This window comes from Hyperolius riggenbachi, chromosome 3 (assembly GCF_040937935.1).
Source record: "Hyperolius riggenbachi isolate aHypRig1 chromosome 3, aHypRig1.pri, whole genome shotgun sequence".
Classification (NCBI taxonomy): Eukaryota; Metazoa; Chordata; class Amphibia; order Anura; family Hyperoliidae; genus Hyperolius; species Hyperolius riggenbachi.
In genome coordinates this window covers 322,025,402-322,050,019 of record NC_090648.1, presented here as the reverse complement: position 1 = coordinate 322,050,019, position 24,618 = coordinate 322,025,402, and the positions used below count along the sequence as shown (strand labels likewise).

Below are 24,618 nucleotides of genomic sequence, written 5' to 3'. Positions count from 1 at the left end.
TGGAGTTATTTTAAGGATTGAAGAGTTAACTTAAAGACAGAAGAGTTAACTTTAGGTTTGCCTGAGGTAAAATGTTTCCTGATTAGAGATGTCGCGAACCGCCGATTTTCGGTTCGCGAACCGGGTTCGCGAACTTCCGCGGAAGGTTCGGTTCGCGGAAAAGTTCACGAACCGCAATAGACTTCAATGGGGAGGCGAACTTTGAAAAATAGAAAAAATTATGCTGGCCACAAAAGTGATGGAAAAGATGTCTAACACCTGAGATCTTTCAGTGACTACAAGAGGGGAATTTTTTTTCAAAAATACCTTATAGTTTTTGAGAAAATCAATTTTAAAGTAACTCCTTCTGACCATGGGAAAATTAAGCGCCCGCTGACTTTAGCAGTTAATAGCAAAGCCGCTTTAAAAGCTAGAAACACCAAACTTGCAGAAAATGTTAAGGAGAACAGGAGAACAGTGGGAATAAGAGGAAATTTTTTTTTTCAAAAAGACCTTATAGTTTTTGAGAAAATCAATTTTAAAGTTTCAATGTAAATCCTCCTTCTGAGCGTGGGAAAATATACCCCCACCGACTTTAATGGTTAATTGCAAAGCCCCTTTAAAAGCTAGCAACACCAAAATTACTGGGAATGTTAAGAAGAACAGTGGGAACAAGAGGAAAATTTTTTTTTCAAAAAGACCTTATAGTTTTTGAGAAAATCGATTTTAAAGTAAAAAAAAGAGTCGATTCATAAAAAAGAACCGATTCATTAAAAAGATCCGGCTCATTCAGGTGCCGTTCGTATAGCAGAGAATGCGTCCTCGGAAGGACGTGAAGCTGCTGGCTTCCGCTGCTGTCTCTCCCCACCTGCCTGCACCTGTCAACCCCCACCTAGGCTGGCACCCAGTGCACCTGCACTGGGTGCCAGCTTAGGTGGGGGTTGACAGGTGCAGGCAGGCAGGTGGGGAGAGACAGCGGGAGCTAGCAGCTATGCGTCCAAAAGGACTTTTGGATGCATTCTCTGCTATGTGGATGGGGGGCTCCGGAGATCTTCAATCAACTTAATAGAAGATCGCAACATAAGAGGATACAGTTCATTGGATCATTTACCGAGGATATTGCCGTGGGAAATTTTTTTTAAAGGTACAGGTAAGTATTTCTGGTTAATTAAGAAAACTAAAGGACTTTTTTCATGGTTGTGTTTTTATTTCCTTTAACCCTTTGTGGAAATGGGTAAGGGGTACTTTGTACCTCTATACTCATTTCTCCTGGGAGGGGGTGGGCATCTGGGGTCCCCTTCTTAAAGGGGACTCCCAGATGCCACCATGAACCCCCCCCAGGGAGTCGGCGCCCCCACCTCCTCCTGGGGCACCGGAGGTGGGGAAGAGCCCCTTGTCCATGGATTGGACAAGGGCTCCGGGGGGGAAGGGGAAGGCTTGGCTGCCCCTCCCCCCCCCTGGAGCCCCCCATACCATGGACCATGCGGGCTGGTATAGCTCAGGGTGCGAAGCCCCAGTCGGCTGGGGCTCCGCATTCTGGCTATCCCAGCCTGCATGGGGGACAAGGGGTTACAGAGGCTCGGGAGGGGGGACCCCATGTCATTTTTTTTTCATTTATTTCCCACACTCAGCACATAAAAATAATAAAAATATATATATATACATATATATATATATATATATATATATATATATATACACACACACATATATATATATATATATATATATATATTTTTTTTTTTTTTTAAAGGACTTAACGAGGCCACAAGTATGAAAAAAGTTAAATACCATTTCATAATCCAGATCCATGGAGGACGCCATCTGCGCCCCCCCCGTTCATTCCGCCATGGCACCCGCAGTAATACCGGCCCCGGTCGGGTCCCGACCCCTCCAAACGGGTCGGGTTCTCATTCCCCCCTCAATATGGCCGCCACAGATTGCCGCGGCTGCACAGTCCGCATAGATGCGATTGCGGCTGCGCAGCTCTTGGTCCTCCTCCCGATGCGCCCGATGTATGCACGCATATTGATGACGCGGCAGGAGGAGGCCCTAGAGCTGCGCAGGTGCAATCGCGTCTGTGCGGACTGCGCAGCCGCGGCAATCTGTGGCGGCCATATTGAGTGGGGAATGAGAACCTGACCTGTTCGGAGGGGTCGGGAGTCGGGACCCGACCGGGGCCGGTATTACTGCGGGAGCCATGGGGGAATGAACGGGAGGGCGCGGATGGCGTCCTCCATGGAACTGGATTATGAAAAGGTATTTAACTTTTTTCACATTTGTGGCCTCGGAAGTCCTTTAAATATTGTTTCCCGCTATCTTTTTAACATATCCTGCAAATTTGGTGTTGCTAGGATGTAAGGGGCCTTTGCTATTAACTGCTAAAGTCGGCGGGTGATGATGATAACCAACCAGAATTATAGGGGTACAAAAGTGCTAAATTCTGCCATAGGCTTCCATCAGGCTACCTATTTCACTTTCCAAAATCTCAAATCTTTTCAAAGGGCAATTGCTCAGCAGTGGCAAATTTTCTAGCATTGTAGGAACTGTTAGGGGGATCATAACTGGTGAGTTTCGGGCCCCTAGGCTGAAGAGGTCATATCCTAGGGTCACAAAAACCTGTTTATTTGGGCAATTTCAATGGCAGTGATTCTGACGTACATTAATCGCAGCCATGGCCATTAGCAACGTCTGAATTTCACGAAATGTCTCATGCAGGTAGAAGACATATTGTTAGACTTGGATTCCAAAGATGGGGTCCCTACATCTCTGCAAACCAGAGTTACAGGGGTGCAAAAGTAGTAATATCCCCCATAGGCTTTCATTGGCTCCCTATTTCACTTTCCAAAATCTCACACCTTTTCAAAGGGCAATTGCTCAGCAGGGGCAAATTTTCTAGCATTGTAGAAACTGTTAGGGGGATCATAATAACTGGTGAGTTTCGGGCCCCAAGGCCGAAGAGGTCATAGCCTAGGGTCACAAAAACTTGTTTATTTGGGCAATTTCAATGGTGGCAATTCTGAGGCACATAAATCGCAGCCATGGCCGTTAGCAACGTCTGAATCTCACGAAATGTCTCATGCAGGTAGAAGACATATTGTTAGACTTGGATTCCAAAGATGGGGTCCCTACATCTCTGCAAACCAGAGTTACAGGGCTCCAAAATTGGTAAAATCCCCCATAGGCTTTCATTGGGCCTCCTATTTACCGTTCCAAAATCTCACACCATTTCAAAGGGCAATGGCTCAGCAGTGGCAAAACTCACCAGTCATGATCCCCCTAAGAGTCCCTACAATGCTAGAAAATGTGGTACTGCTGAGCCATTGCCCTTTGAAAAGATGTGAGATTTTGGAAAGTGAAATAGGGAGCCAATGAAAGCCTATGGGGGATTTTACTACTTTTGCACCCCTGTAACTCTGTTTTGCAGAGATGCAGGGACCCCATCTTTGGAATCCAAGTCTAACAATATGTCTTCTACCTGCATGAGACATTTTGTGAAATTCAGACATTGCTAACGGCCATGGCTGCGATTAATGTACGCCAGGATCTCCTCCATTGAAATTGCCCAAATAAACAGGTTTTTGTGACCCTAGGCTATGACCTCTTTGGCCTAGGGGCCCGCAACTCACCAATTATGATCACCCTAACAGTTCCTACAATGCTAGAAAATTTGGTACTGCTGAGCCATTGCCCTTTGAAAAGATGTGAGATTTTGGAACTGTAAATAAGAGGCCCAATGAAAGCCTATGGGGGATTTTACTACTTTTGCACCCCTGTAACTCTGGTTTGCAGAGATGTAGGGACCCCATCTTTGGAATCCAAGTCTAACAATATGTCTTCTACCTGCATGAGACATTTCGTGAAATTCAGATGTTGCTAACGGCCATGGCTGCGATTAATGTACGCCAGGATCTCCTCCATTGAAATTGCCCAAATAAACAGGTTTTTGTGACCCTAGGCTATGACCTCTTTGGCCTAGGGGCCCGAAACTCACCAGTTATGATCACCCTAACAGTTCCTACAATGCTAGAAAATTTGGTACTGCTGAGCCATTGCCCTTTGAAAAGATGTGAGATTTTGGAAAGTGAAATAGGGAGCCAATGAAAGCCTATGGGGGATTTTACTACTTTTGCACCCCTGTAACTCTGGTTTGCAGAGATGTAGGGACCCCATCTTTGGAATTCAAGTCTAACAATATGTCTTCTACCTGCATGAGACATTTCGTGAAATTCAGACGTTGCTAACGGCCATGGCTGCGATTAATGTACGCCAGGATCTCCTCCATTGAAATTGCCCCAATAAACAGGTTTTTGTGATCCTAGGCTATGACCTCTTCAGCCTAGGGGCCCGAAACTCACCAGTTATGATCACCCTAACAGTTCCTACAATGCTAGAAAATTTGGTACTGCTGAGCCATTGCCCTTTGAAAAGATGTGAGATTTTGGAACTGTAAATAGGAGACCCAATGAAAGCCTTATGGGGGATTTTACCAAATTTGGAGCCCTGTAACTCTGGTTTGCAGAGATGTAGGAAACCCATCTTTGGAGCCCAAGTCTAACAATATGTCTTCTACCTGCATGAGACATTTCGTGAGATTCAGATGTTGCTAACGGCCATTGCTGCGATTTATGTACGTCAGACTCGCCACCATTGAAATTGCCCAAATAAACAGGTTTTCGTGACCCTAGGCTATGACCTCTTCCGCCTAGGAGCCCGAAACTCACCAGTTATGATCCCCCTAACAGTTCCTACAATGCTAGAAAATTTGCCACTGCTGAACAATTGCCCTTTGAAAAGGTGTGAGATTTTGGAAAGTGAAATAGGGAGCCAATGAAAGCCTATGGGGGATTTTACTACTTTTGCACCCCTGTAAGTCTGCTTTGCAGAGATGTAGGGACCCCATCTTTGGAATCCAAGTCTAACAATATGTCTTCTACCTGCATGAGACATTTCGTGAAATTCAGACGTTGCTAACGGCCATGGCTGCGATTTATGTACGTCAGCATCACTACCATTGAAATTGCCCAAATAAATAGGTTTTTGTGACCCTAGGCTATGACCTCTTGCCCTTTGAAAAGATTTGAGATTTTTGAAAGTGAAATAGGGAGCCTAATGGAAGCCTATGGCAGAATTCAACACTTTTGCACCCCTATAATTCTGGTTGGTTATCATCACCCGCCGACTTTAGCAGTTAATAGCAAAGGCCCCTTACATCCTAGCAACACCAAATTTGCAGGATATGTTATTCCCCACTCAATATGGCCGCCACAGAGTGGCGCGGCTGCGCAGTTCGCACAGACGTGATTGCACCTGCGCAGCTCTAGGGCCTCCTCCTGCCGCGTCATCAATATGCGTGCATACATCAGACGCATCGGGAGGAGGACCTAGAGCTGCGCAGCCGCAATCACATCTTTGCGGACTGCGCAGCCGCGGCAATCTGTGGCGGCCATATTGAGGGGGGAATGAGAACCTGACCCGTTTGGTGGGGTCGGGACCCGACCGGGGCCGGTATTACTGCGGGTGCCATGGCGGAATGAACGGGGGGCGCAGATGGCGTCCTCCATGGATCTGGATTATGAAATGGTATTTAACTTTTTTCATACTTGTGGCCTCGTAAGTCCTTTAAAGAAAAATAAAAAAAATATATATATTATATTATATTTTATATTATATATATATATTTTTTTTTTTATTATTTTTATGTGCTGAATGTGGGAAATAAATGAAAAAAAATGACGTGGGGTCCCCCCTCCCGAGCCTCTGTAACCCCTTGTCCCCCATGCAGGCTGGGATAGCCAGAATGCAGAGCCCCGGCCGACTGGGGCTTCGCACCCTGAGCTATACCAGCCTGCATGGTCCATGGTATGGGGGGCTCCGGGGGGGGAGGGGCAGCCAAGCCTTCCCCTCCCCCCCCCCCCCGGAGCCCTTGTCCAATGAATGGACAAGGGGCTCTTCCCCACCTCCGGTGCCCCAGGAGGAGGTGGGGGCGACGACTCCCTGGGGGGGGGTTCATGGTGGCATCTGGGAGTCCCCTTTAAGAAGGGGACCCCAGATGCCAACGCCCCTCCCAGGAGAAATGAGTATAGGGGTACAAAGTACCCTTTACCCATTTCCACAAAGAGTTAAATAAAATAAAAACACAACCACGAGAAAAGTATTTTATTATTCTAAATTAACCATAAATACTTACCTGTACCTTTAAAAAAAAATCCCACGCCAATATCCACGGTAAACGATCCAACGAACTGTATCCTCTTATGTTGCGATCTTCAATTAAGTTGACTGAAGATCTCCGACGCCTCCCACATAGCAGAGAATGCCTCCTTTTGGACGCATAGCTGCCGGCTCCTGCTGTCTCTCCCCACCTCCTCACCTTTCACTCTCACCTAGCCTGGCACCCATGGGTGCGCTGGGTGCCAGGCTAGGTGAGGGTGACAGGTGCAGGCAGGTGGGGAGAGACAGCAGCGAGCCGACAGCTTCACGTCCTGCTCAGGACGCATTCTCTGCTATACTAACAGTTCTTGAATCATCCGGTTCTTTTTAATGAATCTGTTCTTTTTTTTATGAATTGGCTCATTTTACTTTGAAACTTTAAAATTGATTTTCTCAAAAAGTATAATGGTAGGTGATCAGAGGCGCCAGCAGAATAAAATTGATATAAAATTGTTAAAAATTGCTGAGAGGGAAAGTGGTGGACTTCCCCTCAATAATTAGACACCAAGGTCTGTCATCAAATCAAACAAATACATTTATTCAATAGTACCCCAAAATCTGCAACGCGTTTCGTGGGAACAGACCCACTTCTTCAGGCAATAAAACGGGGACAACAAACACAGCAATCAATGTGCAGTGAATTTTAGCACCTCAGGTGGAGGGGTGATCCTACCCCATTTTTTCTGATCTACAGAGAGCGACTTCTTAATCCTGAGTGAGGACAGGTCTAATCTCCTCACCTGCCTATACAGTGGTTGCCTGAGCGGTAACCCATGTTTGTGAGTATAACCATCTCACTTATTCATTTCCATTCGTATCTCTGACATACTACACCGTATTAGGCTCTCGATTTCTCTCTTTTCAAAAAGTATAAGGTCTTTTTGAAAAAAAAATGTTCCTCTTGTTCCCACTATTCCACTTAACATTCGCAACAATTTTGGTGTTTCTACTATGTAAGGGGACTTTGCTATTAACCGTTAAAGTCGGCGGCCATTAAAGTCTATGGGGCAAATCGAACTTCCGCAAAAGTTCGCCTGGTGCAGGCGAACGCGAACCCCCAAAGTTCGCCTGGAACCGTTCGCTGGCGAACCGTTCGCTACATCTCTATTCCTGATTACTACATGCCTCATCACCATGGTGATAACTATAGAAACGTTATTAAAGACAGGAGATGAGCTTAGTGAATTGAGGCCAATCTTTTAATTATAAACGATCTGTTTGTATTTTCCTCCAGAGCTATTCTATGACAGGCTTGATGCTAGATAGTGCACTGGTTAAGGGCTGTGCCTCTAACACAGGAGACCTCGGTTCAAATCTTGTCTCTTTCTGTTCAGTAAGCCAACACCTATTCAGTAGGAGACCTTGGGCAAGACTCCCTAACCCTGCTACTGCATATAAGACATGTCCTAGTGGCTGAAGCTCTGGCGCTTTAGGTCCATCAGGAGAAAAGCGCACTATAAATGTTCTGTGTCTCTTCCTGAGAAAAGCAGCACACTGCTAAACGTCTGTTAAAAGACCTCTTTAGCAATGCATTACATGATTCTCAAATCTAATAAATGGTCGATTTCAATTTGTAATTGTTGTAATTGTTGTAATCGAACCAGCCAGTTTCACCTTAAATCAAGTTATTGTGACATTTAGTTCCCTCATGATTAACAAATCACTAACATGAAAAATATCTTACGTGAAGTTGTTTGAGGTTTTTGAAATCATCTTCCCTTATTTCTGCAATCTTGTTATTCTGCAAATCCAGTAAAGTGGTATCTGGTGGAATGTTTTTAGGCACTTGGTCCAGTCCTAAAAGGAAACAAAATTATTTGTTACCGAGGTTGTCAATGCTACAGTATTGTATCATATTAGCCATCAGTTAAAGCAGAACATTTTCAGTAGGAATGATACAATTTACCGGCTAGCTGCCAGGGGCGTAACTAGAAATCACTGCCCCCCCCCCCCTTCCCCGCAAATCTTTGGATGTGCCACCCGCCCTGCATTGAGAACTAATGTTATTCAATTGGCTAGTGCACACTTGAAAGTGTTTTCCCCATGCGGATAAAAACAAACAGCGGTGAAGCACTGCAGGCATTTTCTCTATCAATTACATTAGTTTCTGTAATAAACCTTCATGTTTTCACACATTCAGACACACATGGTGTGCAGAAAACGCATACTGAAAACTGACAGACGAGTGTGGTCCCAGCCTCAGCTTATTACACTCACTCTGTCCATCTCTGATGGAGCAGAACTGGCTCTGCAGACTCCTCTGGCAGCACCACTATAGTACACAGCACTTGGGGAGGGGTAGAGAGGCTCAGGGAGAATGCTGAACACAAGACCCTGCTGCACACTGAATAGGGACTATCTACAAATCTTTGTCTACAAAACTTTGTATGGTTCCTTATCAGTGGCTTAGCAGATGTAGTCATTAGAACAGTTGTGCAGGGAGCAGAAAGTTTTCTTTATCTGTGCCCATAGATGTCAGTCTCTCAGGACAGGGAAAATAATCTTCTCACCCCAGGGGCCCCTGTGGCTTCTGGGCCCTGCTGCAGCTTCATCTATAGTTACGCCCATGTCTGAAAAGGTTAAAAAGAGCAAGTGTCTGCAGACCTTCATCTTGCTTACTGATCTTGAGAGTAAACAGTAGATTATATACATTTGGACATCAAAAGGAGACATAGACATTGTTTTGTTTATATGGATTAATGGAAATACAATGTTTTAAAGTTATTTTAAACAGAGATACAAATAGTTTTGACTTGCATGACAATTTGATGCAATTTGTATGCAGCTTTAAATTGGACCAATCGGTTTCAGCAGAAAGTAAATCTGCATACAGTCAAAATGATTTGCCTCTCATAGACCATCTCTGTTTATGACAGCCTTATAAGTTCTCTTGGGTAATTCTCTTACATGAAAGGATTGTGAATCCAAGACTCAGGCTGTTAAAACAGATAGGGGGAGGGGATGTGATAGTTAAATTCAACCAAAATCAAACAAAATAAAAAGTAAAAGGGTTTTGGACCTTTAAATACATTTGGTTTCCAACATTTTAATATCGCTCTGTGATTTTAAGTCCCCTATAAATACTGTAACAGGATAATCACTTTATGCCCTTGGATGCAGAAATGTGCTGCTACAGGAACATCAATATAATTGTTGCTAAAAGTGGACCTGTGCATATTAATATGATGGCACATTGTTTGACCTGTTACCCCACATAAAGTCCAGAAGACATTTTTTTTCTGGACGTGGTTATTTACTCCATTTTATTTGCAAAATTAACTAATGAAGGGTATATCCATAATTTTTACTGCACTGAGCCAGACCTGTACACATGAAATTTAGTTTAAAGAGACTCTGAAGTCTCCATAAAATCCCGTTTTTACTTAACTAACTTCATTAGCCCTAATGTCCTTCCTAAAACGCCACATCCCTGTGGCTGAAATCGCTATAAAAAACCCCAAATCTCATGGCAAAAATCCGCGACTTACTTGGTTGTGGATTTTGCTGCTGGGGAGGCAGAGCTTTGGGCTGTAGCTCTGCCTCCATTCTCGTCAATCAGCGCTAATCGCCACCTCTCTCCTGCTCTCCTCTCAATTAAAGAAGAAGGAGAGGGGCGGGGAGAGGCGGCGATCAGCGCCGATTGATGGGAGTAGAGGCAGAGCTACTGCTCAAAGCTCTGCCTCTACAGGAAGCTCTGCCCAAATCTCCCCCCAGGGATTTTGGGGTTTTTTTATAGCGATTTAAGCTGCGGGATGCAGCATTTTAGGTAGGGCATTAGGGCTAATGAAGTTAGTTAAGTAAAAACAGGATTTTAGTGAGACTTCATAGTCTCTTTAAACATATATACATACTGTTTATTCAACAGTGAAGTACTTGTAGCATGGCATCTACATATATATGTATATATATTTATTTGTATAGGCTATATGTTTGCATGTCCAGTGTCGACTGGAGTACCAAACAGGACTTAAAGAGAAACTGTGACCAAGAACTGAACGTCATCCCAATCAGTAGCTGATACCCCCTTTCCCATGAGAAATCTTTTACTTTTCACAAACGGATCATCAGGAGGCTCTGTATGACTGATATTGTGGTGAAACCCCTCTCACAGTGAGATGCCAGGTCCTGACAGTTTCTTGTCTGTGAACCTCATTGCATTGTGGGAAATAACAACTGTTTGCAGCTGGGTCCAACTGGCAAAAAAGCAAGCAGCATCTCCTTCCACTGACATCCCTGGCCAGCAGTAAAAATGTCACCATGCGGTAAATGTCATAATGTAAATCAGGGAGAAGAAAGATTTTACAATGGGAAAACATGACTAAATCATTAATACATAATTATTGAAAAAATTAAGCACTTTTTTCTATTGCATTATTTTCACTGGAGTTCCTCTTTAAGAAAATGCTGGAATAAAGCTTACCGGTATATTGAAATCTTTAACGCGGAGGAAACATGTTTCTTTTCCTTAATGCACAAATTTGCACTCATTATTAAATTATTGTACAGTACTTAGTGAATTATTGACACTATGTAAATAAAGGTTAATAACCCTGAACAATAAAGAATTCCGATTAGTTTGAAGTTTTAATCAGCTTTGAAGTTTATTGAGGCCCCTTTCATACTTACAGCTTTGCATTGCATCGCGGAACTCTCCCCCATCCCTCCCGACTCCCCCTTGCAGCTCATCATAGTGGCCATTCATCTCAATGAGACTTGCCACAGTACCCCCAGTGCGACACAATGCAACCGAAGTGGTCCGACCAATACAGAGGCTGCAGCGCATTGCTGTGTGGTGTGCACGGTACATGACACAATTAAAGTTAATGGCACCGCAAACCATTTTTGTGTGTGGTCTCTTCCTATTGGTGAGTGTTGGTATGGTGTTTAAGTCCTGTCTGTGCATTCTTTTAGTCCCGTGATAGTGTTAGCTGCTGCTAGTTGCTGTGTGTGATTATTGTGTACTTTTGCCTCTTGCCTAAACCTGACCGTTCTTTAATTTGCCACCTAGACTGACTTTTTCCTGAACCTGACTATTCTCTGATCGGGGACCATAGCTAATGATGATCACACTCTGATACTTACGATTAAGCAAAATTTCATGTAAATTTTTACAATTAGGGCCATAGGTAATTACGATTTAGAACTTTAATTGACTCCGTGTAATCTATTTATAGTTTTGCAAATGTTGGCATAAAATCAAGACAAGACACAGAACCTTTATATTGCGCCTTTCTCCTGATGGACTCAAAGCACAAGAGCTGCAGCCACTAGGACATGCTCTATAGATGGTAGCAGTGTGTCAGAAGAAGAGCCCTTATTCATTGCACTATCAAGCCACTGCACACTTTAGTGGTTAATAGCAAATCCCCTATACATGCTGCCATCATCAAAATACCAGATATGCTAAGGGAAATAGTGGCAAAAAGTCAAGAAAATAATTTTTCAAAAATTACTTGTAGTTTTTGAGAAAATCGATTTTAAAAATACAAAGAAAAAATGTTTTTTAAACTCAGAAAGATGACAGTTTAAAAAAACATTTTTCCATTGTATTTTTTAAATCGATTATCTCAAAAACTATAAGGTCTTTTTTGAGAAAAAAAATGTTGTTCCCACTATTCTACTTAACGTATGTAACAGTTTTGGTGATGATAGCATGAATGGGGGCTTTGCTATTAACCACTAAAGATGGCCCAAAAGTACACAAAAATTATGCGAAAATGCAAAACTATGGTTGCTGATTATGTTTACCTAGAAATGATTAAGATTTTTCCCAAACTTTTTGTATCATAATTGTGAATTCCAATGCAATATTATGAATATGCAAATGGCATGCTCATCACTAACTGTAGCAGGGGGAGTTTACTTACCTTTGTCACAGCCTCTGGTTACTTCACTCATCGTCACATTCCGGCTGTAGAGGAGGAAGTACCAACGAGCTGGAACATGAAATGGAGGTGGCAGAGGTGGTGACAAAGGTGAGTTACAGTAACTCTCCCTGCTTTTGGCTAAGATCAAGTGTAGTATCTGTTCTTATCAGTCTCAAGAGAGGCATGTTACTGGGAACTCTGGCCTGATCTACCTGGGGGAAGGACACCTTGAACGAGCGACTGAGGGGGTGGGGACCCTCAGCTCTTCCAGTAAAGCTGTCTGTCCTGGTTCATAATTCCCAAGAGTGAATTGAACTGACTAAATGGATCTACCATGATCGAAGCTGAAGGGCTGAGGGCTTTGCTTAGGCGTACTGCCCCTGGAAGTGGCACTCCAGGAGTACCCAAAAAAGCTGGGATGTGAGAGATCCCGGGCGGAGTAAGGTGCTTAGGTCTGTACTGCCCATATGCATTTCCAACCAAAGCAGCTTGGCTAGGAAGAATGCGGAATTTTTATAACGCCGGCCGCATGGTCGGGGCCAGCTTGCTGGCACTGGGGACTTGTCCCCTGGGGACTCCGGTCCCCGCCTGGCTCCCTCTCGGGGGAGCCTCCCGGACCATGTGGGCGTCCACATGGCCCATGCCCTTTGGGCAACCACTGGACAGTTGGGGGTCCTTCTATCCTTCAGGTGTTGGAGGACCCAAAAGCCCCCTGCGCCGAAGGCAAAGGGGGAGGTTCCCTTAGGGGAACACCGGAAAGGGCCCTGCTTTTGTGGGGACTGGGGCTGCTCATGCACATTTTTGTGGGGTGTTTATGCACTTCCACTTTTTCCGTGCATGGGCATAAAGCCTTGCTTACTCTGGGTTCCTGTTGCATGCAACAGGAGTCAAGAAAGCTAAAAAAAAAAAAAAAACTCTCCCTGCTGTGGTCCGCATATGCAAAGATTTTGGTTGTGATCCAAATCATTCGGAATGCTGTTCCAAATTTGAATGCTTGTCCCTACTCTTCATTTAATGTAGTCCAATAGATATCAGCACACCTGTATTCAGCTATTTAAACAGCACACTTTATTGTGCTTCAAATGTACAACAAGTTTTTTGTACTTTTTGTACAGTGGAAGCACAATTAAGCGTGCTGCTTAAATAGCTGAATACAAGTGTGCTGATATCTATTGGACTACATTGACTTGGTGAGACGGCTTATGCCACCGTATCAAGCACCCTGCCATTTGAGGTGTGCCCACTCATGAACCGTATACTCTTCATTTAAAAGACAACTATCGTGAAAAATTGTAAAATTTACATGCATGATTTCCATCAGAGTAACTTGCATTATAATTTACTTTTTTCTGATGTCTCTAACACTTACAATAGTTAATGGAAATCTGACAGATCTGATTTATTTTGGACTAGTCTGTCTCTTCATGGGGGATTCTTAGATATTTTTTTTTCTTACAAAGGCACTTACTGAACGGATGTTGCTTAGTCCAAGAATAAGGCTAGGTTCACATTGGTCAGTTACAGAATGTTTGCTTTATAATGACTGAGAACTGCAATGGAGACTGGACATAAACTTTAATCCAAAGCCTGCATGCAGTGAGTTAGAATAACGTGATCCATTACAATGCAGTGCTGTGAACAGGCCCATAAAATTATATGAACAGTGAGTTGACATGCAGAATTATTCTACAACACAACTGAGCACTGTGAACTAGCCCTAAAGGAAATACTGAGTCCCCATGGGGTATGATCTAGTCCAAAACCTGTCAGATCTGTCAGCTTTTTACTACCTACTGAAAGTGACAGCAACATTGGAAAAAGTAATTAATAGTGCATTTTATTCTGGGAGAAATATATATTTAAATGTATGTATTATCAAATGTTTTGCAATAGTTGTCCTTCAATTGTATGTACAGATCGTTTATTGTTTGCCTATCTACACAGAGTTTATATGTTCTCCCTGTGTCTGCGTGTGTTTCCTCCAGCCACTCTGGTTTCCTCCCAAATCCCCGAAACATACAGATAAGTTAATTGGCTTCCCCCTAAATTGGCCCTAGACTACGATACATACACCACATGATATGACTATGGTAGAGATTAGATTGTGAGCCCCTCTAAGGGACAGTTAAGTGACATGACAATATACTCTGTACAGTGCTGTGGAATATGTTGCTGCTATATAAATACGAAATAATATTAATGACTTTGCTGGCTTGATGTACTCTTAAAGGAGAATAATATACTGGGGTTTCAAATATTTTTGTTTAATTTTGAACTCATTGACTATTCCTATTTAGTACACATTGCCCTACATACTATTGTAGCAATCTGCTGTCACATTAATTTTACTGTAGAGTTGGCTATATAATGCACACACCACTTAACAACTTTCCTATTGACCAGGAGTTTGCAAGCTTTAAACAGATGTACTAACTTTCCTCTCTCATTTTGCTTCTTCGTAAAGCATTTCTTTGTAGACATACTTCACTTTCTCCGTTCCAGTAAATTGTTCACCTTCACAGATTGAACAGAAAATGAGCAGAAAGAAAGCTGACCGTTTTATGACTCTTATACCAAAAGCATTTCCAAATTAAGCTTAGAAATGGAATTTTCATCCAAGGGTTCTGGAGAACAGATTCTCAGTTTCACCCTGAATGCCAAAGGAACATCAGACAGTTTATATTAAAAACTCTCAGTGGGATATTTTACGAAAAACTGATATGTAGCCCAAATGAAGCAATGGAAATTAAAATGTGTAAGAACAAAAGCATAGTGGCTTAACCCACACTGTACTTTCTTTGATCGTGTGTATTATGTTGCATTTCTCTCTCCTTGTAATCTGATACAGAGTGCTTGGAAACTGTCTGAAAAAAATGTTTTATTAATTATTAATTTAGCATAGACAAGCATCTAAAATACTACAGTACTAAGTGATCTTCATAGACTATTCTTTTATCCTTAGGGTGTTTGTGCTTATGTAATTCAAAAACTAGCAGAGTCAGCAGACTACCACAGACTACCGCAGGCATAGACTTTTTTGTCCATGTTCATTTCAGAACAACCTGTCATTTTGCATCAAAATGACGAGGTATTCCACAAACACTTTATATGAACAGAAGTACTGGGCAGTATCACACATCATACAATCAGCATAGTCTGGTAAAACAAAGCTTCCAGTCAACTAAACATCTTGCCCAGAATGGACAAATGGCGTTCACTTCAAAGGTGGCACCTTATCGAAGACAGGAGACAAGGATTTCACATTCTAGACTTCAAAGAACCTCTATAATTTGCTTCTTTGTGGATCTGCCAAAATCACCTTCCAGGTCTATTAAACTATTAAACTGGGAGAGATGAAGTTTAGTTTCCATCTCTTTCAGGAACCATCAGTCAAATTGTTCCCAAATTAAAAATGGCAGGAAAATGTACCTATAATGTTTGCACAATTGATGCATTTTGGCAAAGGTGCATGTTTCCATGCTTCTGTGTTTCCCCAAAAATAAGACAGGGTCTTACAGTATATACTTGGATGTAAGTCCACCTCAAGTACATCTCAATATTTGACCCTCTTAAGCTGGAATTTTGTAATGACTGAAGTATAAATTTATCCAGCTAAGTTAAGAACAGAAAATGGGACCAGGGGGAGTTAGTGGCTGCACTGCATAAAGTATTTTAGCGATAAACCCCTCCAAGCTTCAAAGTGCAGCCAATAACTCCTCTAGACCTCCATATGTAGCCAACTAGCCATTAACCCACTTATCTGTCCCCATGCTCCCTATCAGTGTGGCTAGTTTCTGTGTCCACCCTGCTACCCTTTTTAGTGTAGCCAGAATGTGACTAATGCCCCTCCTTTTGTTGTGGCCAGAAGGGCCGGGCCGAGGTAGAGGCGAGAGAGGCTCCAGCCTCAGGGTGCAGCATAGGAGGGGTGCGCACAACTTACTCAGCTATCATTCTATTGCGTTTAAAGCAGAGAGAAATAAGAAAAGAGGATATATGGCAGTGACCACAAGCTAGATAACTGGAGATTTACCCGGGGGGCTGGGGGCCCCGGGTAACCTATTAGTCTAATAGCAATCAGTGTGTGACAGCTGGGGTGGGAGGGATGGAGGACACTTTGTTTTGGTGTCCCAGCCTTGGGTGCTGGAAGACCTTGTCCCGACTCTGGTGGCCAGTATGTGCCCCCCCCCCCCCTTTTTAATGGGGCTAGTATGTGTCACCACTTTTAATGGGGCCAGTAAGTGAAAACACTTTTAATGGGGCCAGTATGTGGCCTCCTGCTGCTCTTTTTAATGGGGCTAGAATGTACCCCCATGCTGCCACTTTTTTGGGGCCACTGTGTGTGTCCCTCTTCCCCCCAGAGCTGCATTGGCCAGAGTGTTTGATATCTCTCCCCCTCCCTGCAGCACCACCACAGCAGAAGCTAGTCAATAACCAAACCAGAACCAAGAGCCAAGAGCAGGTTCCTCTCTTCTCACTACTAACATTGGTCTGCAAGCATATGTGTACCCCTGGCTCCTGAAGTCATGAGACATTGTGAGCCGGGGCTATGCTAAAGCATGCAGACCGGTATGAGTGAGGGAGATGAGAGTATGCTGTACCCGGTAATGGATTGGTGAGCAATGGCTTCCTCTGCGGCACTCAGCATTTTACTTGCATGGGGGGGGGGGGGGGGTAGAGAGAGGCTTTGGTGAGTGGAGGGGGGATCAATGCAGCTGGTCTCTTTGGTGCTGCAGAGAGAGGGAGAGATAGAGAGAGAGCTCCCCCCATCCTGAATATAAGTTGAAAAATATATGACTGACTTGCTTATAAGGCGACACCTACACTTTCACACTTTCATTCTGTGAGTCAGTCCTAAATGTCTGTACTTATAGCTGAGTATATAAGAGATATTAATTTTTGCAAAAAGGATGTAGGGCTTATTTTCAGGGGGTGTTTTATTTTTCTATGGACAACAATCTACATTCTTGGAAAAAAAAACTTACATTTATTCTAATATAGTCATGTAATTTTAAATCTCCAAACCCTGAATTCCATCATGAATGCCTCACAAAAGAAAAACACTTTTCTTTTATTGGTCGGATAAAATATGCTAATTTTTTGAGATAGGAATTTTGGGTTTTCATGAGCTGTATGCCAAAATCATCAATATTAAAACAATAAATGGCTTGAACTACTTCAGTTGTGTGTATTTGAATCTAAAATATATGAAAGTCTAATGTTTATCAGTACATTACAGAAAATAATAAACTTTATCACAATATGCTAATTTTTTGAGAAGATCCTGTACTATGTTACTCAATGCTGCTATCACAAAAACTTCTACTTCGCGCCCTCCCTCACACAGGTGCTTCCCAGCCTACACAACTGCTTTTAACACCCCCAGCCACGACTTCAACACCCCCCTCCTGCCACCACACAAAACCCACACACACAGACACACAGATAGATATGGCCCGAACCTCTGATTTTCGGTTTGCGAACGTTCGCAAAAGTTTGGTTCGCGCAAACTTCCGCGAACCACAATAGACTTCAAAGGGGAGGCGAACTTTGAAAACTAGAAACACTTATGCTGGCCAGAAAAGTGATGGAAAAGATGTTTCAAGGGGTCTAACATCTGAGTTTTTGCATGGATGAGTGGGATAGATGTCAAAAGTCCTGGATTTGACGCAAAGCAACGTTTTAAGGGCAGAAATCACATTGAATGCTAAATTGCAGGCCTAAAGTGCTTTATAACATCTTGCATGTGTATACATCAATCAGGGAGTGTAATTAGAGTACTGCTTCACACTGACACGCCAAACACACTGTGTAATGCACTGCAAACAGCTGTTTGTGTAGTGACGGCCGTGCTGGACTGGTTCGCACCATGACGAGAGTGCAGGTGATGGCGGCTTTTCCAGCCCATATGGTCGCCGGGCAGAAGTAGCTGAATGACAGAACAGTGACTGTCCAGCTGATCAAATTTGCTCTGTCCACAATGAAGCAACGACCTTATTATCGTGGGTGTGCCCCTCCCCCCCGACACACTAATATTGCTGTCGGTCATTGCTTCATTGTGATACGCAAGCCCCTTCACCGCGGCAAGGTAATGATCACGAAGGGGAATTGGCACATGTACATGCCTTTTGTTTTCTTGTTGCAGCTGCAGTACAGCCAGAAAAATTAGGCAGGCATGTACACGCACCAGAAAAATTATTATAGCAATTCAGGAATCCACCTGGAGTCCTGGACCCTGTTGGTGGTGGCGGAGAAGGCAGTCAACCAGCCTGCAGGTAGAGATGCTGTGTGGGGAGTGACTTAGTCTTGGGGCAGGCAGTCACATGGCGTGCAGGCAGAGATGCTGTGTGTGGGGACTGACTTAGTCTTCGGGCAGGCCTCAGCGAGCTTTGTAGACCATGCATCCGTGGTCAGATTGACCCTTGACCCAACGCTGTGTGCCAGAGATGTCACAACTTGCCTTTCAACATCACAATACAGTTTAGGTATCGCCTTTTTTGAGAAATAATTGTGGCCTGATATCTTCCACTGCAGTGTGTGGCTTTAGTTTTGTGTGCTGCTTTTCCTCAGGTGGTCATCCCATTGTAGTGCTTTGTAATCATGTGTCTCCATAAGGTAGTTGTCCCTACGTGGGTCTCGGTCTTTCCATGGCTCAATTTTCGGTGGCAGAGAGTACAGATGGCATTGCTCTCATCTGAGGCAGACACACAAAAAAATGTCCACATCGCTGAGCCCTGGGGTGATGGCACTTTGGTGGTGGTGGAGGCGGCTGAGTGTTAAGTGGGGTGCAGGATTCAGAGCAGGAGGAGGAAGATATGTCTATGTCACGCTTCCGTGCGGAAGCTAAGAAAGATGAGGTGTTCTGTGTTAAATAGTCAACTACGTCCTGACAATATTGGGGGTTGATGGCACATGCCTTCTTCTGAACACTGTACTTTAGTCGAGGGCCGCACGAAATCACGACAGCGCGACCTTGAACAGACCTGCCAGGTGGCCTGCCTCTGCCTTTTGTTTTGTCCATATTGGGGGGGGATGAAGTGAAAGGTATGCAATGACTTGACTAATACAATGTGCAGTCACACAGGTGCAGTTAACAGGTATGCACGGAGTGGTATATCACACTGCGTGCACTCACGTAGGTAGGTGGGTGCACTGAACACGACAGGTAGGTATATGCAGTGATGGGTATTACAAATGTGCACCTGTCACACATATGTACCGTGAACAGGTAGAGTGACTGGTGGTATTAAATATCACACTGCGCACGCTCACGTAGGTAGGTTGGTGCACTGTGAACAACAGGTAGGTATATTCAGTGATGGGTATTACAAATGTACACCTGTCACACACACGTACCGTGAACAGGTACAGTGACTGGTGGTATTGAATATCACACTGCGTGCGCTCACGTAGGTAGGTGGGTGCACAGAAGTGAACAACAGATAGGTATATGCAGTGATGAGTATTACAATGTGCACCTGTCACACACAGACAGGTACCGGACAGGCACAGTGAAACTGCATGCGCTCACGTAGGTAGGTGAGTGCACTGTGAACAACAGGTAGGTACATGCAGTGATGGGTATTACAATGTGCACCTGTCACACACAGACAGGTACCGGACAGGCACAGTAACACTGCGTGCGCTCACGTAGGTAGTTGGGTGCACTGAAGTGAACAACAGGAAGGTATATGCAGTGATGGGTATTACAATGTGCACCTGTCACACACAGACAGGTACCAGACAGGCAAAGTGACACTGCGTGTAGGGCTGAGCTCTCGGATTCCGAATTTTGAGTTTGCCATCGGAATTTGGTAGTTCCGAGTAAGCTCTCGAAACCCGAAAATTCGGCAATTCCGAGTACCGAATTCGCGTTTACATTGAAGTCAATAGTGCTAAATTCCATGGTTAATTGTAAAGCCCCCATACATGCTATCATCACCAAATTTGGCATGTATGTTAAGCAAATGAGTAGGAACATGGTAAAAAAAAATTTGTGAAAAGGGAATCACTTACCAAGAGAAGAGCTCTGTGTGCCGCTGCTGGTCTGGTCTTCTGCATTGCATTGTCCAATTACGCTCTCACAGGAAGTACTGCGAGAGCGTGATTGGACAGTGTCAGTGCAGAATACCAGACCAGCGGCACACAGAGCTATCGCTCTCGGTAAGCTGTTCCGCTGGCTGGCTGGAATTCTGGAGGTGGGGGGGAGTGCGCAAGGGGGGGCCCTAGGTGAGGGAGGGGAGGCTTCCCCCTCTCCCCGCCGCTCTGTGCCCACTTTCCCACCTTCCTGCGCTGTGCCCCCCTCTATCCTCTTAGGAGGTCCCGCGCACCTGCCGATCCTGCAGAACTCCTGGGGATGAATGGCTGTAGACAACCTCTGCAATCTGTATTGCATAAGCTAGAAACACGAAAATTGTTTTTCTAAAACAAGAATTTTCGGCAAACAGTGTCATAAACCAAATGGCTGCTGGGGAATCCCCGTTCCCCGGAGGCCACCTCAGAGTGTCAGAATATGCGTTATTTCACATGAATGGGTGGGTCCAGGGGATTAGGGCACCTCCTGCTCTGGTCACCTGGACCCACCATCTATGTGAAAAATCACTGGTTCCGCCACTCTAGTGTGGCCTCCAGCGATCGGGGATTTCCCAGTGGCCATTTTGATTGCATCACTGTTTGCCGAAATTTCTTGTTTTAAAGGCAACATTTTCGTGTTCTCAGCCTCTGCTATACAGATGCAGAGGCTGACTGTGACCATTCAGTGGTGGGAGTTCGTCAGTGTGGGAGGGAGGTGGGATGTCACAAGAGGATACTGGCGTGGGACCACTCCTGAGGTTACTGGCATGAGATTATCGCAAGGTAAGTATCCCTGGTTAATTTAGAACAATAAAGGACTTTTTTCGTTGTCGTGTTTTTATTTCTTTTTTTTAACTCTGCTGAAATGGGTAAGGGGTACCGTGTACCCCTATACTCATTTCTCCTGGGGAGGGGGTGGCTTCCGGGGTCCGCTTGTTAAAGGGGAACCCCTAATGGCACCATGAACCCCCCAGGACGTCGGCGGCCCCCACCTCCTCCTGGGGCACCGGAGGTGGGGAAGAGCCCCTTGTCCATGGATTGGACAAGGGCTCTGGAGGAGAGGGGGAGGTTGGCCGCCCCTCTCCTCCAGAGCCCCCCCATACCATGGACCATGCGGGCTGGTATAGCTCAGGGTGCGAAGCCCCACGTGGCCGGGACTCCGCATTCTGGCTATCCCAGCCTGCATGGGGGACAAGAGGTTAAGGAGGCTTGGGAGGGGGGACCCCACGCTGTCTGTTTTCATGAAATGTATACAATATGTATACAGAACTCGGAATGCAGTAACCTGTTCTGCAGCAGTGTCATTTTACACAGTTTAAAAAACATTTTTCTTATGAAACTTTGAAATCGATTTGCTCAAAAACTATAAGCTCTTTTCACAATTTTTTTTTTACCATGTTCCTACTCATCTGCTTAATAAACATGGCAAATTTGGTAATGATAGCATGTACGGGGGCTTTACAATTAACCGCAGAAGTTAACACTATTTAATTCGATAGAAATGCACTCGGAACACGAAAATTCGGAACACGAAACTCGGTTTTCGCATGCGGTACACGAAATTTCGACGAAATCGGAATTCAGCTGTTCCGATCAGCCCTAACTGCGTGCGCTCACGTAGGTAGGTGGGTGCACTGAAGTGAACAACAGGTAGGTATATGCAGTGATGGGTATTACAATATGCGCCTGGCACATACACAGAATGTGCTGGGCTTGGCAGTGGCACACACAGTAGGAATTACCAAGGCTGTCTATGCAACACAAGTGTCAGTGGGACACCAGCATCAACATCAGCAAGCTTAGCTGCAGGCTAAGCTGTTTTGCTAATCACAAGATGGCGGCCGCCGTTCAGAGTGTCCGGCAGCCGCGGCGACAGAAATCTACAGCACTAAGTGCTGGGCACCCGGGGGGGGGGGGGGGCATATTAAGCGCACTCCAGTGAAGAAACGACACTTGGCACACAGCTGGTTACGTGGGGGGTACAGCTAGCTCCAATATACCTGCATTAAGCATCACCCATTCAGCAGCACCCAACAGTTAGCTCACAGTCCAAACATTGGGAAGTGCAGCAAGCTTTGGGGTAGTGCAGAGCACAAATTCAAATGCAAAGTACACACAGAGAACGCTGTGCACCTTCCTTCAGTATGTTTATTATTTCCGTTTCACAGCCAACAGCCAGCATGGATGACATTTGGAAAAAAGGAATTGCCAAACCTGGATCAATGAGGGTGCCGGGGTGAGCAGGGAAGAGGTGACCGGGGGATGTGTGGACGGCACTACAGCCGTTTCACGCCGTCTGGCGCTTGTTCACGTGCGTGTGTCCGATAATGGGGCAGAGCTGAACGGCTTCCTACATACTGTCATCAAGCCGCGCCCCCAGCGCTGCCCCATTGGTGTGAGTTGCGTGATGGTGGGGGTCGGAGGTGAGGGGGCGGAGACTCTCCGCTCTGCGGAGAGATTTGGCCATGCGTCATGCGTGATCGTGCTGGGCTGCGCTATGCAGCCAATAGAAAAGTGACCTATGTAAACAAACCATATACGTGCAATACATTTAGTGCATTATTAAACAGGAATTGTTGTAAACATCACTCATCTCTGTGCTTCACATAACATTTAAAGTGCATGAAACTAAAAGTGCATTAGTGCATTGTTGGAGGCATACATTAACGCCAGCATGATGGCTTGACCATCCGGAATCCTACAGTTTTGTATGTTTAAAACTCACCCTTTATTAATACAAGCTAAAAAGGGGTGATAAATACCCCATCCGACCTACCCCAAAGGGGAGTCCCACTAAAACAGATCAGGGGGTGAAGCGCACTAGAAAGAGACCTAAAGGGGCGCATTCACCTTTGGGAATACACCCATACTCCTATTTGGTTTAATTCCATCCTCTGGGAGTAAGAGTATACGGAGGACTGCCCACCCCATACCTGGATGCCCCGAGGGCATCCCACCTGTATGCTCAAGAACAGGTGCTGGTCATTTCTACAATGAAAATGCTTGGGGGTACCAGAACTCCGGACCTCCAGGCCAGGTAGACACCAGGTCAGGTGCCTGTTGCTAACAGGTGTATGTTTGAGCACGGGGAAAAGGGGGAGAAAAAGAGAAAGGAGAGGGATCTATGGGGAGGGGAGCACCACGTGGGGACAGACCTGGATCATTCCAGGCAGGCTGGGATAGTGGGGCCCAGAGGAAAGCCAAGGCGTCATAGAGCCCATCACCCAGAAAATGCCCAGAGACCGGGCCGAATGTCAGGCCCAACCCCTCTAGACCGAGGTACAAACCCCCAAACCCCTCTCCCAGGGGGGAGAGGAGGAAGGGGAAGAGGGTCGGGTCCCGGACGCTGGGTCATAGAACCGGCTCAATCTTCTATTTTTTGGCCGCAAACTACAATTGTTCTCGGTCAAAACGGTGGGGAGCCTGGTCTCTTATTGAGAACCTGGCAGTGCAGTCTGCACCTCCCCAGCCCGACACTACATCGTGGTTGGGCAATTGGTCCATCTTGGGTGCGCCTCACATGCCGGCAAGAAAGACTCCAAAAAAGGGGGAGTGCTCAGGGTAATCCCAGAGGGGCAGAGATGATGTGCACCTTCCTTCAGTATGTTTATTATTTCCGTTTCACAGCCAACAGCCAGCATGGATGACATTTGGAAAAAAGGAATTGCCAAACCTGGATCAATGAGTGCTGGCTGTTGGCTGTGAAACGGAAATAATAAACATACTGAAGGAAGGTGCACAGCGTTCTCTGTGTGTACTTGGCATATTAAAGGGGCACTATGGCGAAAAATTATGTTTTATAGCCACTGTACTATGCCTAGCTGTTTGTAGAGCATAGTGGCTTACATGTAGTGAGGCACAGGGGCTTTTTTTTTTAAACACTGACATCACCTTGTATACATTATCAGTCACGTCGGCAGAAGTACCTTTCCGACGCCACTTAGCCTGTTCCATGTAGTTGTAGGGAGGCAACTTTCCCTGTTGCTGTAACTGACGTTACAGTTTTCCCCTCTCTGCAGCGCTGGAAGGTTTGTTCTAAATTTCAACTGCACGATCGTGCAGTTATAGTGATCCCCCATGAGCCGTAAAGAGTAGCAGCTTATGTGCTGTGAGGGGAGTGGAACGCACCCTCCCTCTTATGTGAGACGCAACTGCATGTGAGTGAGGAGGACTGTGGAGGAATGCATCATCATTACTGATGACGCTGCCCGGCAAGGACCCCTGTAGCTGAAGCTGGCATGTGCTGCGCAGACAGAGCGGCAGCTTGCAGAGCAGACACAAGCGCTGTAGCTGTGTCCTGCTAATTGTACAGTAGTTGTGATTGTTGTTTTTTTTGTGGTGAGTTTTTTTTTTTTACCCAATCGTTTTTTCAGTATAATTTTTCTAAAGCAAATTGCAGGCAGTTATTCAGCCAGAGTAATAAAAAAAAAATGAATAACTACCTGCAATTTGCTTTAGAAAAAAAATACTGAAAAAACGATTGGGTAAA

The 24,618-nt window shown here is 45.0% G+C and overlaps 1 protein-coding gene across 2 annotated transcripts in view; it reads right to left on the bottom strand.

Annotated features, from left to right (window-relative positions):
* The window catches only part of DCN (decorin), a 146,285-nt gene that overhangs the window by 73,174 nt on the left and 48,493 nt on the right, over positions 1-24,618 (bottom strand). Inside the window, exons 1-2 of one of the 2 annotated variants that reach the window (XM_068276815.1) lie at positions 24,056-24,142; positions 7,877-7,989 (exon numbers count right to left, since the gene is read on the bottom strand). In XM_068276815.1, the coding sequence (XP_068132916.1) occupies positions 7,877-7,989; positions 24,056-24,083 (141 nt within the window). In that variant the 5' untranslated portion in view covers positions 24,084-24,142. Of the gene's footprint in view, positions 1-7,876; positions 7,990-24,055; positions 24,143-24,618 lie in introns of those variants that run through there. The other variant, XM_068276814.1, reaches the window with a different exon arrangement.